The sequence below is a fragment of the Asterias rubens genome, chromosome 10 (assembly GCF_902459465.1).
Source record: "Asterias rubens chromosome 10, eAstRub1.3, whole genome shotgun sequence".
In the NCBI taxonomy this organism is placed as follows: Eukaryota; Metazoa; Echinodermata; class Asteroidea; order Forcipulatida; family Asteriidae; genus Asterias; species Asterias rubens.
The window spans coordinates 5,478,594-5,490,161 of NC_047071.1; the positions used below are offsets into that span (position 1 = coordinate 5,478,594).

Here is an 11,568-nt window from a genome sequence, read left to right on the forward strand (position 1 = left end):
TTCCCATGCTGTTAGAAAGCACACTCTCAATTCTAGCAACAAGAGTGTTTGCTTGTTTCATTATTTGTCTTGCAATTTCTAAGTCCAATTGAGGCCAAATTCTCGCAGGTGTGTTATTTTATGCATATGTTGAGTTACACCAAGTGAGAATATTGGGTCGTTTACAAAAAGTATACCCTTCCTTTTAAGCCAATCCATTTGTCTTTTCTTGTGCATCAACCTTCAATTGATTATGATCGATCACGGGCCAGTAATGACTTTAATGTTGTTGTGTTTGACTCTCTCCATCTGGCCATTGATCTCCAAAAAAAAACAAAAAACATCCCCTCATTGAATATCGTGCATGAAATTTCAAAATTAAATGAAACTGTCAAAAAAGACGGACAATGATAGCATTTTGAACAAACCGGGAAGTTTACTATGATGGTTTATATTATTAGCAACAGTTAATAAAAAACTTGAATGTTATAGTATACTCTGAATGGTTATCAAATAATATGTAGAAGATACCTTTGCACAAAGGTTTATCATGCAGTCACGTATTTTTTTTTAAGGGGAATCACTCTTAGAGTGGTATTACAAAACTTTGGTTAGAAGTCCACAGGAGCTTTCGATAATATACAGCACTTTTAGAATCATTTCACTTCGAAGTGGTTATGTCAAAATTAGGTTATATCAGATTTTATGCCCCAAAACTCGAATGTGAGAAGCGTTAGTGCGATAACGCTTCTCACATTGTGTATTCCTATCTAATGGGATTATTCTTCAGTCGCTCCAGATTTCGCGAAATTTTAAAAATGTAAACACCTTCTCTGAAATAGAATTTCAAAAAGTTAGTCTGATTGTAAACAGTCATTAACATTTTATAGGATTAAAGGCACTGTACACGAATTGTCAAAAACCAGTGTTCTCACTTGGTGTATCCCATCAATTGGTCATCAAAGTTGCGAGAAAATTATGAAAGAAAAACACCTTTGTTGAACGAATTTGTGTGCTTTCAGATAGGAATAAAAGACTTCTAGCTAGAAGTCTTTTATTATTTTAGTGAGAAATTACCTCTTTGTCAAAAACTACTTAACTTCAGAGGGAGCCGTTCTCACAATGTTTTATACTATCAACAGCTCTCCAATGCTGGTACCAAGTCAGTTTTTAAGTTAATATTTTTTTTGAGTAATTACCAAAGGTGTACCTTCTCTTTAAACTAAAGGAACGGCTCCACAAACCAACGGCACATACTTTGTCTTTAACGAAACTGTATTTATCTGTAAATGACCGTTTATAAAGATAGACAAAAAAAACGCAAATATGTCGCCTCTCCCAAATGAAATTCACTCATCATCTTGACCAATATAGTTTCATCCGACTCAATAGACTTCACCCCTTACATCGAAAGCTGTCTTCTTAAAGGAGATAAATCGACTTGAGAAGATGACGCGTCTTCAAGAACCGTTTTCAGTGATAATTACCCCGAGTCAGTGACAAATTGGCGTCTTGCTCACGTATACTTTGTTGGTTTTGCCTTTTCTACTAACTATAGGCTATATCCGTTTGTTTGATGTTTGTTTGTTAAATTAGAAATACTCATTGCCCATCGGCAATAAAGCGATGACCTGACAGAAAATGTGCTTACGTGCTTTTATCAGCACCTCTTCTCAGAGATGTGACAACTTAAATGTTTAATTAGTAGGCCTATCTCTCATTTTTAAACTAAGTATTCCATTGGTTTTGGAACCGTTCGGTTGTTCTTATCCTATAATATAGGTTTTCTCAGTCAAATTCGGCAAATGAGCAGTCAAATTCATTTTCATGCGTTCGAATTAAAGCTGTTTTGCCTATCCAGTTGTTACTGCGTTTTCAAATGCAGAATTCGGCCATTCAATTTCGTTTAGAGTCGAGTCAAATTCCTTTAGCACTCTGTTCAATTTAGTGTATTGCATTTTTTTTTCGTGACACACCCGTATCAAGAAGCGTCTGGGGGCGAATTTGAATGCTGCTTCTATTGATACAGCTTTGAACTTTTTTGTTCTAAACCGTTGCTCTACTACAGTTAGCATCGCAACGAAAATAAAGCTTTGGTCTGACTTATGTGTGGTTTATAGGGTACCAAACAACTTGTTGGATGATTGGTTACGCACGGAAAACAAATAGTATTCAATGAATTCAATATATATGTGTGGGGGGGGGGGGTTGTCTTACAAACGCAGTTCATGTTTAGAATCTCTCTTTGGATTGATGTGGTGGCTCCGTAAGAGCCGTTTGGTTTATCAGTGTAGCAAGAGCTGAGTTTAAGAGCTTGACTTGGCGGTTTTCTTTGGCAGCAGGACAGCTTGGATGTTGGGAAGTACACCACCCTGGGCAATGGTGACACCGCTGAGCAACTTGTTCAACTCTTCATCGTTTCGGATAGCGAGCTGTAGATGACGGGGGTTGATTCTTGATTTCTTGTTGTCTCGAGCAGCATTACCAGCCAGTTCCAGTATTTCTGCCGTGAGGTACTCCATGACTGCCGCCAAGTAGACAGGGGCGCCAGCACCAACGCGCTGAGCGTAGTTGCCCTTCCTCAAGAAGCGGTGTACTCTACCAACGGGAAATTGAAGTCCGGCCCTGGCGGATCGACTCTTTGCCTTGCTTCTGGCCTTACCGCTCTTTCCGCGTCCAGACATGACTGAATTGATATACTGAGCAAAGAGACTGAAAGAACTGCTGGGTGCTTTGAATCTGTGTGAATGACTGCAGAGACTGCCAGTGGTGTACTTATGGCGTTAGGGTGGATCCCCAATGCACCAATCAGGTTTCTCCTCGCATGGACGCGCCCGGGTTCAGCGGAGCATTCTGGGCGGGGGTGGACCACCAGCGGCGGGCGGGGGCGGCACGCAGTTCGAGGGGAAGGTAGGGATAATTACTGCGGCGGTCCCCCCACCGTCAACACCCCTCTGAAAACAAGATAAGATTCCGAGAAAACAAACCTAACCCCAACAACGACAACAACAACAACAACAACAACAACAACAAAAACAAAGCAAAAGCAAATATTTACAGAAACTGAAAAACATCATGTTTGTTTGTTTGGTTTTGCGTGCACATGTTTTGGTTGATTTTTCAAAATAAAACTATTACCAAATTCATAATTTCAAGTTAACTCTGGCGTATAGAGTCGCTGTTGTTGTTGTGTTGTATGTTATTAAAGTAATACGGTGTCATGAACAAGGCACTTACTCAATGTACGTCTTTCTTTCTTTCTTCAAGTCCAATCTTGTGAACCCTCACTCGACGACACATTTGAGCGTTGTTTTTTTATAACTGACTGTAAAAGTAGAATAACAATCAACGAGAAAGATGTTTAGTGATCGCTAAAAATTATAGTGGACAAGTTATCAAGATGATTTGAACTTCGTAAACAATGTTGTTGAGTTGTTCTACGGAGATATATAAAGAAGGCAGAAATATTTTGAATAACCCTTTAATACAATATAGCATTATTGTAAACCCTGTTGATTTTAATTAATATTATTAAATGGGGACGGTTGGTGTTACGGTGGCCACTTAATTCACGCATGTTTTGAATCTCTCTTTGGGAAATGTGTTGGCTCTGAAAAGAGCCGTTTGGATTGTGCTTGACGCCGGACCTGCTTATTTAGAAGTTGTGTACTTGGTGACCGCCTTGGTGCCCTCGCTGACAGCGTGTTTGGCCAGCTCACCGGGGAGAAGGAGACGGACTGCAGTCTGGACCTCTCGGCTGGAGATGGTTGATTTCTTGTTGTAGTGGGCCAATCTAGAAGACTCGGCGGCAATGCGCTCGAAAATGTCGTTGACGAAGCTGTTCATAATCGACATGGCCTTGCTGGAAATGCCCGTGTCTGGATGAACCTGCTTCATGACCTTGTAGATGTAAATGCCGTAGCTCTCCTTGCGGCGACGACGTCTCTTCTTGTCTGTCCGGATTGGCCCCTTGGTGTTACCGGCTTTCTTCTGTCCCTTTCCACTTGCTTTGGGAGGCATGACTATAGAGTGCTGTGTTGCTGAGTTGGTAGAATAAATCAGACTGATGACTGGTACACCGGAGAAGGCTTAGCTTTATACTGCGAGTCGGGGATCCGGCGGCCATTAGGGCATTGTTAGCATTCGCGCGCCTCGCTGTGAGCAGTGAAGCGGTCCACCAGAAAAGTTGCGTGTCTGCAAGGATGGGTGTCTGAATAACGGGCAGGCAACCATTGGAAAGGAGTTTTATACTCTGGTTAGAACTACAACACGAATATAGTGTAACCCAAAACAAGTATCCAAAAATAATAATGAGAGAAACTTATCAAAAAAAACAAAAACAAAATCTGCAATGGCCCGAGCATGCATAGTACGTTAATTTTGAAGAAAACGATACCATTTAATTATGGAGTAAAACCAAAGCAAGAGATTGACCTAACCAACCCGACTAGACTGATAGAACGACCGACCCAATAAAAGGATGGCGGTGCTGCGTAAAGATAAAAAACAACTGTTTTGTTCATGCTGTTTTGAATTTAACTTCTGACTGCCATCGTAGCGGGCGCTATACAACATTCGTATAAGTAGGCACGGTCCTCTATTATACCGAAAGTTATGTTTACACTGCAAGGTGTATACATTAGTTTGTCAAATTTCTAAGGTTCTTGTTTGTTTGTTGCTTGTTTGTTTGTTTATTTATTTATTTGTTTGTTTGTTTGTTTGTCTATTGGTTCGTTTATTGGTTTTTTTTTTGTTTTGTTGAAGGATGGAGTGTGGAAGAGGAAAAATTGGAAGAAATAACGAATACACGGACGTGATTAACATCTCTGTTAAGAAGTGGTGGCTCTGAAAAGAGCCGTTGTGTTTTGAGAAAGGAACGAATCCTCTCAGGCTCGTTCGCCACGAATTCGGCGGGCGAGTTGGATGTCCTTGGGCATGATGGTGACCCGCTTGGCGTGGATGGCGCAGAGATTGGTGTCTTCGAAGAGTCCCACAAGGTATGCCTCGCTTGCTTCTTGAAGCGCCATCACCGCGGAGCTCTGGAATCGCAGTTCGGTCTTGAAGTCTTGCGCTATTTTCATGTTATCAAAATGGTACACTCGTAGACAAAACCTGGGTTTACGATTGAGCTATTAATACAGGCTGGTTTCCACACCCTCCAGTGAATAACAAGGGTAAGTTTGACATACATCTTATATTGTAGCTTTTTTTTAAAGTTTTAGTCTGTTGTTAATGTTAGTTAGTGTTGTGCTATTATTATTAAATACCAAGTTACAAATACAATAACCCAAATTCTGTACTGCACAAACTACCATACTGCACCACACTACACCTCACACTACACAGTCAAACACACATACTACACCTGATTACAGTACACAAACCAATACATGAACAAGGGGGGGAAACACTCACGTTTTTAAGGAGTGAGGGGAGGGGTTTCGGAATCTGAATTTTAATAAAGTCGGAAAACTTCCACATAAGGTTTATCAAGAGAGGGCGCTCTTGAAGTTTGAACCCACACAAAGGTGTAGGCATTGCGTGCGCGAGTCGTAGAAACTGCATAGTAACCGCCCCATATTCCATCCCACAATGCATTGCGTTTCTGAATCGCGATAAACCTTATGGAAACAAACAACGCTAGTCTGGTCCCCTGACCAAAGATTCCTTGACTCTCTTGTTAAAAATCTTGGGTCAGGTATCACCCACGGTTAAAAATAGAGCATGACGCAACTTGTCAGGGTCGCGGGTCATCTACTAGTTGCGATAACGTAACCCTCCTCCCAACGGCCGCTAGGCCGGAGGGTTACGAGATTATTTTGATCGTCAATTATTGACAATCTGGTTCAACACGTATAATTTCGGCAGCTAGTCACCAGATTTTGCCCATTTTTACCACTTTTAAAAATCATGAAACTTAATCCTCAATCAATGTCTAATGAACACTCAAGTCAAAACACCTTTGAACAAATATTTTTAAACAAAAAGGACGAAAACTTAACCAGATCCCGAAGCGATTTCCCAGGTTTATATATTTTGAACTGGCGCATCACTTTGCAAACGCTTTATTTAGGCACAACGCCTGCATTGGCAATAACTGGCTGAAAAACTCCTGGATCTACGCCCGACAGGACTAACATTACGAGTCCATACCGAACATCAACGATACTGTCCGAATGTTGACGACAACACGTTCGGAACATTTCGGATAACTTCGAAAAAGGAGTAATTCCTCCTTTTGGGTCACGTGATTTTGGGTGATACGGACCCTAAATTCGACAGCAATTAATTAAGTATCACGCTTTATTTGGTGGGGGGGGGGGAAGTTTAGGGTAAACATAAATTAATTAGCATAACAAGATGTGGCAGTTCATTTGGTTCACTTGGGAGGGAATTTAGTTTCAACTTCACTAGTTTGAAAAGAGGAAAATAGTTTATTTTTGGTAGAGGGGAACTATGTCTGAATATGGGTAATGAGAACATAGAACATACTACTGAAGAGAGAGTAACCTTGGGTTGGACAATGTTATGAATCACCCAAAAACACAATATATACAAAAGTCAATAGTACACAACATTATGTGAACAATGATTTGACATCACCTAAAACTATTATAATATGGTCAACAGAAAGCTAACATATATGATCCACCCTCTCAAACTATTAGGGCCAACAGAAGAAAGTCAAAAGAGGTTCCAATCACAGAAAGTCAAAAGAGGTTCCAATCACAGAAAGTCAAAAGAGGTTCCAATCACAGAAAGTCAAAAGAGGTTCCAATCACAGAAAACAGAAAGTCAAAAGAGGTTCCAATCACATCCTCTAACACCGAGGTGACCACTGCAAAACTGATACAATTTGGCTTTTACTTCATGTGAAAAGTTACAAAATTAATTCTAAAATTAGAAAAAAACAATAACATTTGGTGGTGGTGATGCATGACCATCCGTTTAATGCAACAAAAACATCATTGCAACAACCACTTAAATAAACCCTCATGTTGGAAAGTGGTAAAATATAAAAGTTTATAAGTTAAAAATATTTAGAAAAATGTTTTGAGGTCGGCAATTCGGCCGCAAAAAATTCAGGTCGGTCGGGTTACCGTAAACACAACATTTATTTTGTTTGGCCTAAGGACTAACTTTAAAACTATTTGGTTTTCTCATGAATGATGTATTTCTTGAGTTTGAGTGAATTTTAACATTAAAATCTTTCAGTATTGTCTTTTTTGTACTTTTGATTGACATATATTATGAAATTGAAGTTGACAATGCAGTCACTCTGAAGATTGATTCAGTTTTAAGCAACGCCATGTAATGAGCTTAGAATTTTTATTACTTATTGTATAGTTTTCATTGATAAACTGAAACTATGAACAATTTGTAATGAGAAATTAAGAGTCAGTTCAGGTAAATAATTGACATAGTTGCTCACGGTCAAATAATGATTTTTTTTAATACTTTGTGGGTGGAAGGGCCTTGGGGTGCAAGTAAACAAAATTGCATTTTCAATTCTATATATAGCAAACAAATATTGCTATAAATTTCACCCTTGTGCTATTTTTAGAACGTGCATTAGATTTTTTTTTTAGAACTTGCAAAATCAACATTTTTACCCTTTTTTTGTGCCTCAAAATTGCTTTTTTTCAGGGGTCTCAGAATATTTTCCTTTCGATTTTGATCAGGGCCAAAATTTGCTTCATTTTGAATTTATAACATTAAGAAGTTAGTAATAATTCCATCAATCTGGCAGCTTTTCATAAGCACTCTGTAGGCTTAGTGCATTACCAAACATTGATCAGGACTTGTTGATGACCTAAGTCTTAGAATTTGCCCCGCCCGGCCCCACCCCGGCCCCGGCCCCGGCCCAATCCTATTTCTTGACATTGCATAAAAATTCCCCTTGCACATCAAGAAAGTTTGTACTGTCTTAATTTTTTAATGGTTCTCAGAATATTTCCCTTTTGGTTGTGATTGGGCTATCATTATGGTTTGCATGTCTGCTGGGGAGAAACACTTTGGTTTATTGTATCCTGTTGTGACACTTCTGCCTCAAACATGGAAATTTTTCCAAAAACAATAAAAATGCATTTTGAAGTTATCCCTTAGTTTGAATTGATAAAAAACAAAAACGAGCATGCTTGTTAAAAAAATATGGCACTGTTTCCATGCTCTTTAAGTAACAAATAACAAGTTTATAACATGCTTTGCCACTGAGAGTTCTTGTTTTGTCATGACTACTTTACCTAGTTGTACAGGTATAATTCACATTGCAAGAAGAGAAGTAGTGCGATGAGTATTCTTTACTATTCTTGTCTATACATGGCCTTATAACAGTCTTCTTGGTCCCCTGCCCGCTACCAAACTAAACATTTTCATCCCTATCAGAACAAAGAGGCTCTAAAAGTGAGCAAGTACTGTATCCAACGTATCTAAATGGCCAGTCACCTGCTTTGGCCTTCTGTAAGCAGTTCCCCCATCCATGGTGGGGTTCCTTTCAATTGTAGTGTTGCAAACATTAAAAGAGTTGGTTTATTTAACGTGATAAACAATTCAGCAGGTAATGTTTGACAATGTTTTTTGTTGATCGTTCTCAGATAATAATTATGAATTAGTAAGATAGTGAATGGAAAAAATAATCAAACTAGCCTGAATAAACTTTTGTCACTGCAAATGCATCTTACTTATTTATGTTGAGCAGGTGCAAGTATTTACAACTTCTTTCAATGTGGTTTCATTAAAGGAACACGTTGCCTTGGATCGGTCGAGTTGGTCTTTGAAAAGCGTTTGTAAACGTTTATTACAAAATGCATATGATTAGAAAGATATTTTAAAAGTAGAATATAATGATCCACACAAGTATCACTCAAAAACATCTTTCTAACCATGCATTTTACAACAAACGGTTACAAACGCATTTCAAAGACCAACTTGACCGATCCCAGGCAACGTGTTCCTTTTAAATGATCTCTTACGCTCATCTTGCAAATCGTTAGTATCATTGTTTTTAATAAGATCTTGGCAAACTTTTCCCACACTTTTAAGCGGGCTTTTTAATTTTCCACATTTGTGTTGGACATGATTGGATGCTCTAAACCATCTGCCTCAAGCACAGAAACTACATTGTTTATGATCTCTATCTCTATGAAAAGTTTTACATTTGGTAGCAGGCAGGGACCAAGGAGAGTAGGCCCTGTAATCGGCACCAAATCCATCAAAATCAATCGGTGGAATATGGTTGATTTTGTAAGATTTGGCACACCACCATGTTGTACCATTTGGTTGATTGTGATGGATTTGGTATGTGAGGACACAACATCCTGGTTGATTTTGGCAGAATTGGTCTTTTAGATATTTCAAACCACTGGTTGATTTTGTTTGACTTGGTCCTTTAGATAGCTCCATGGGAGTTTCAACCCACTGGTTGATTTTGACATAGTTGTACTCCTACTACAGTACACACATTCCTGACATTTAATTAGGACAGTGAAGGATGGACGAGAACTCTACACAACATCAGAGTTAGAAGCTTCAAGCCGAAGGGTACACTAGGACCTTCATTCAACCGACGCTCTTCGGCTTTGAAGTACTTCCTCAAGTTCTTTCCCATCAGTCTCCTTCTCACCATCGTCAAGTGGACCAATGTAAAACTTGCGGAGAAACCCGTTCGGCTAACGTCACTCGCAGAGATAAGAGCCTGGTTCGGCATACACCTGGTGATGGGTCTGGTCAAGGTGGCCAATTACAAAAATTACTGGTCAACACATCCCGGTTATCGTAACTCCCTCATCTCGTCCACAATGACCCGCAACCGTTTTGACTCCATCAGCCAGTTTCTTGTGTGTAACGATGCCAGCAAGGACCCCTCCCTCATCCAAGACAAGGCTCACCGATACAACGCCAAGCTCAAGCACCCCTTGTTCCATGTGCAGCCGGTATGGGACAAGGTCCGCAAACAGTGCCTGAGGAACTACGTGCCGGATCAGGAGCTGACCATAGACGAGGCGATGATCCGGTACAGGGGATTCAAGGCTAGCGTTCGCAAGTTTTTTATGCCCCTGAAGCCAATTCGTGCCGGCTTCAAAGTTTACGCCATCGCCGAATCAGCTACAGGGTTCATCCTGAACTTCATAATCCACCCTCACGGTCAGAAGCCTGCTAAGATGTTGGACATCGCAATGGACACTGCAAAATTCCATCTCAACTCATACCACCACCTGTACACCGACAAGCTGTACACATCTATCCCCTTGGCGCGACACCTTCTGAGCCAAAAGATGTACTTGACCGGGGCCATCAAAGGCAACAGCAGAGGCCTGCCCAAGGACTTTAACAGCGAGAGGGTGAAGAGGATGAGTAGCAACCCTCGGGGCTCTTTCTCCACACGGCAGAACGGTCAACTGACTGTTGCTGCTTGGAAAGACAGCAGAGTGATGCTACTTCTTTCTTCAGCGCATCAAGGGTGGAGAGACCCTCAGGAGCACTCCGTGCAGCGAAAGATCGCAGATGATGGCACTGGACGCCTGGAGAAAAAGACCATATCTGCACCTCCACAGGCAATCTCCTACACTCGCTACATGGGAGGGGTTGATCGTGGGGATCAGCTACGATCATACTATTCTTGCTCGAGGAAGTCCCAGCTGTGGTGGCGAAAAATCCTGTATTTCCTCGTTGACATAGCTCGAGTGAATGCGTGGATATGCTACCGGAAACACCACAGCACCGTAGCAACCAACAGTCCGGAAAGCTCAGAGGAAGATGAAAGTGCCCCCACCCACTCCAAGTTCATCATGGATGTAGCAACACAGCTCATCGATGGGTATGCCCAAGGCAGAGCTGAGGTGCAGTTTTATGGATCCAAGAGGGTGAAAGCAAAGAACGCCCTTGGGCACACATCAACTAGGATGCCAGGTCGCTACGCACGTTGGTGTCGGTGGTGCAGACTGCACAACGGAGTAACAAAGTCTGGAAGAACAAAGACAACAAGACGAGGCTGTCAAGCGTGTGGAGTCTACTTGTGTGCTGGACAGTGCTTCATCAACTACCACTCTCTTGAAAGCAGCGAAGAGGCAGGACACACCACCAGCACCACCGAGTAGACGAGAGTAGACATCTTAGGACTCCCCACACAGCAAGATTTTTTTGGTACTCATTTTGTCCCCCTCATTTTGTGTCAAAAGAACAAAACCAAAAAATATCAGTGGATATTCATGCAATGGCAGTGCATTTCGGGAAAAACCCACCAAAAAAAACCCCACAAAAGCATTAAAAAAAAAAAAAAAAAAAAAAAAAAGGCAGTGATGCAACAATGATATTCCTGTAACGGCAGTGCGAACAGAATAATTTCATTGAGACTGAGCCACCCAAAAAAAAACAAGTAAATGTACATCGAGTTTGCTCAATCACAATTCGTTCAGTTGGTTGATTGTGATTGATTCAGCTATGTAACAACCAGTAGTGACACTAGAGTTGGATCCTAATAGACCAAGTCCATCAAAATACTCCAAGATGTTAGTGATTGGTTCTGATGGATTCAGTACTTATGTTAACAATGCTTTGGTTGATTATGGTGGATTCAGTACAGTTGCATAT

General features: G+C 40.7%; 3 protein-coding genes across 3 annotated transcripts; 1 reads left to right on the forward strand and 2 right to left on the reverse strand.

The window, feature by feature from the left end:
- Positions 1 to 2,215: 2,215 nt before the first annotated feature.
- On the reverse strand, positions 2,216 to 2,749 carry LOC117295392 (histone H2A-like). The gene has a single exon (XM_033778026.1). It carries the CDS (start codon positions 2,661 to 2,663, stop codon positions 2,286 to 2,288), a length of 378 nt encoding a protein of 125 aa, XP_033633917.1. The 5' UTR covers positions 2,664 to 2,749; the 3' UTR covers positions 2,216 to 2,285.
- An 881-nt stretch (positions 2,750 to 3,630) lies between these two features.
- On the reverse strand, positions 3,631 to 4,015 carry LOC117295391 (histone H2B, gonadal-like). The gene has a single exon (XM_033778025.1). The coding sequence runs from the start codon at positions 3,997 to 3,999 to the stop codon at positions 3,631 to 3,633; it is 369 nt and encodes a 122-aa protein (XP_033633916.1). The 5' UTR covers positions 4,000 to 4,015.
- A 902-nt stretch (positions 4,016 to 4,917) lies between these two features.
- Positions 4,918 to 11,075, forward strand: LOC117295592. Its single transcript, XM_033778290.1, has 3 exons — positions 4,918 to 4,976; positions 6,648 to 6,810; positions 9,459 to 11,075. The coding sequence occupies exons 1-3, from the start codon at positions 4,918 to 4,920 to the stop codon at positions 11,073 to 11,075; spliced, it is 1,839 nt and encodes a 612-aa protein (XP_033634181.1).
- The last annotated feature ends 493 nt before the right edge of the window (positions 11,076 to 11,568 follow it).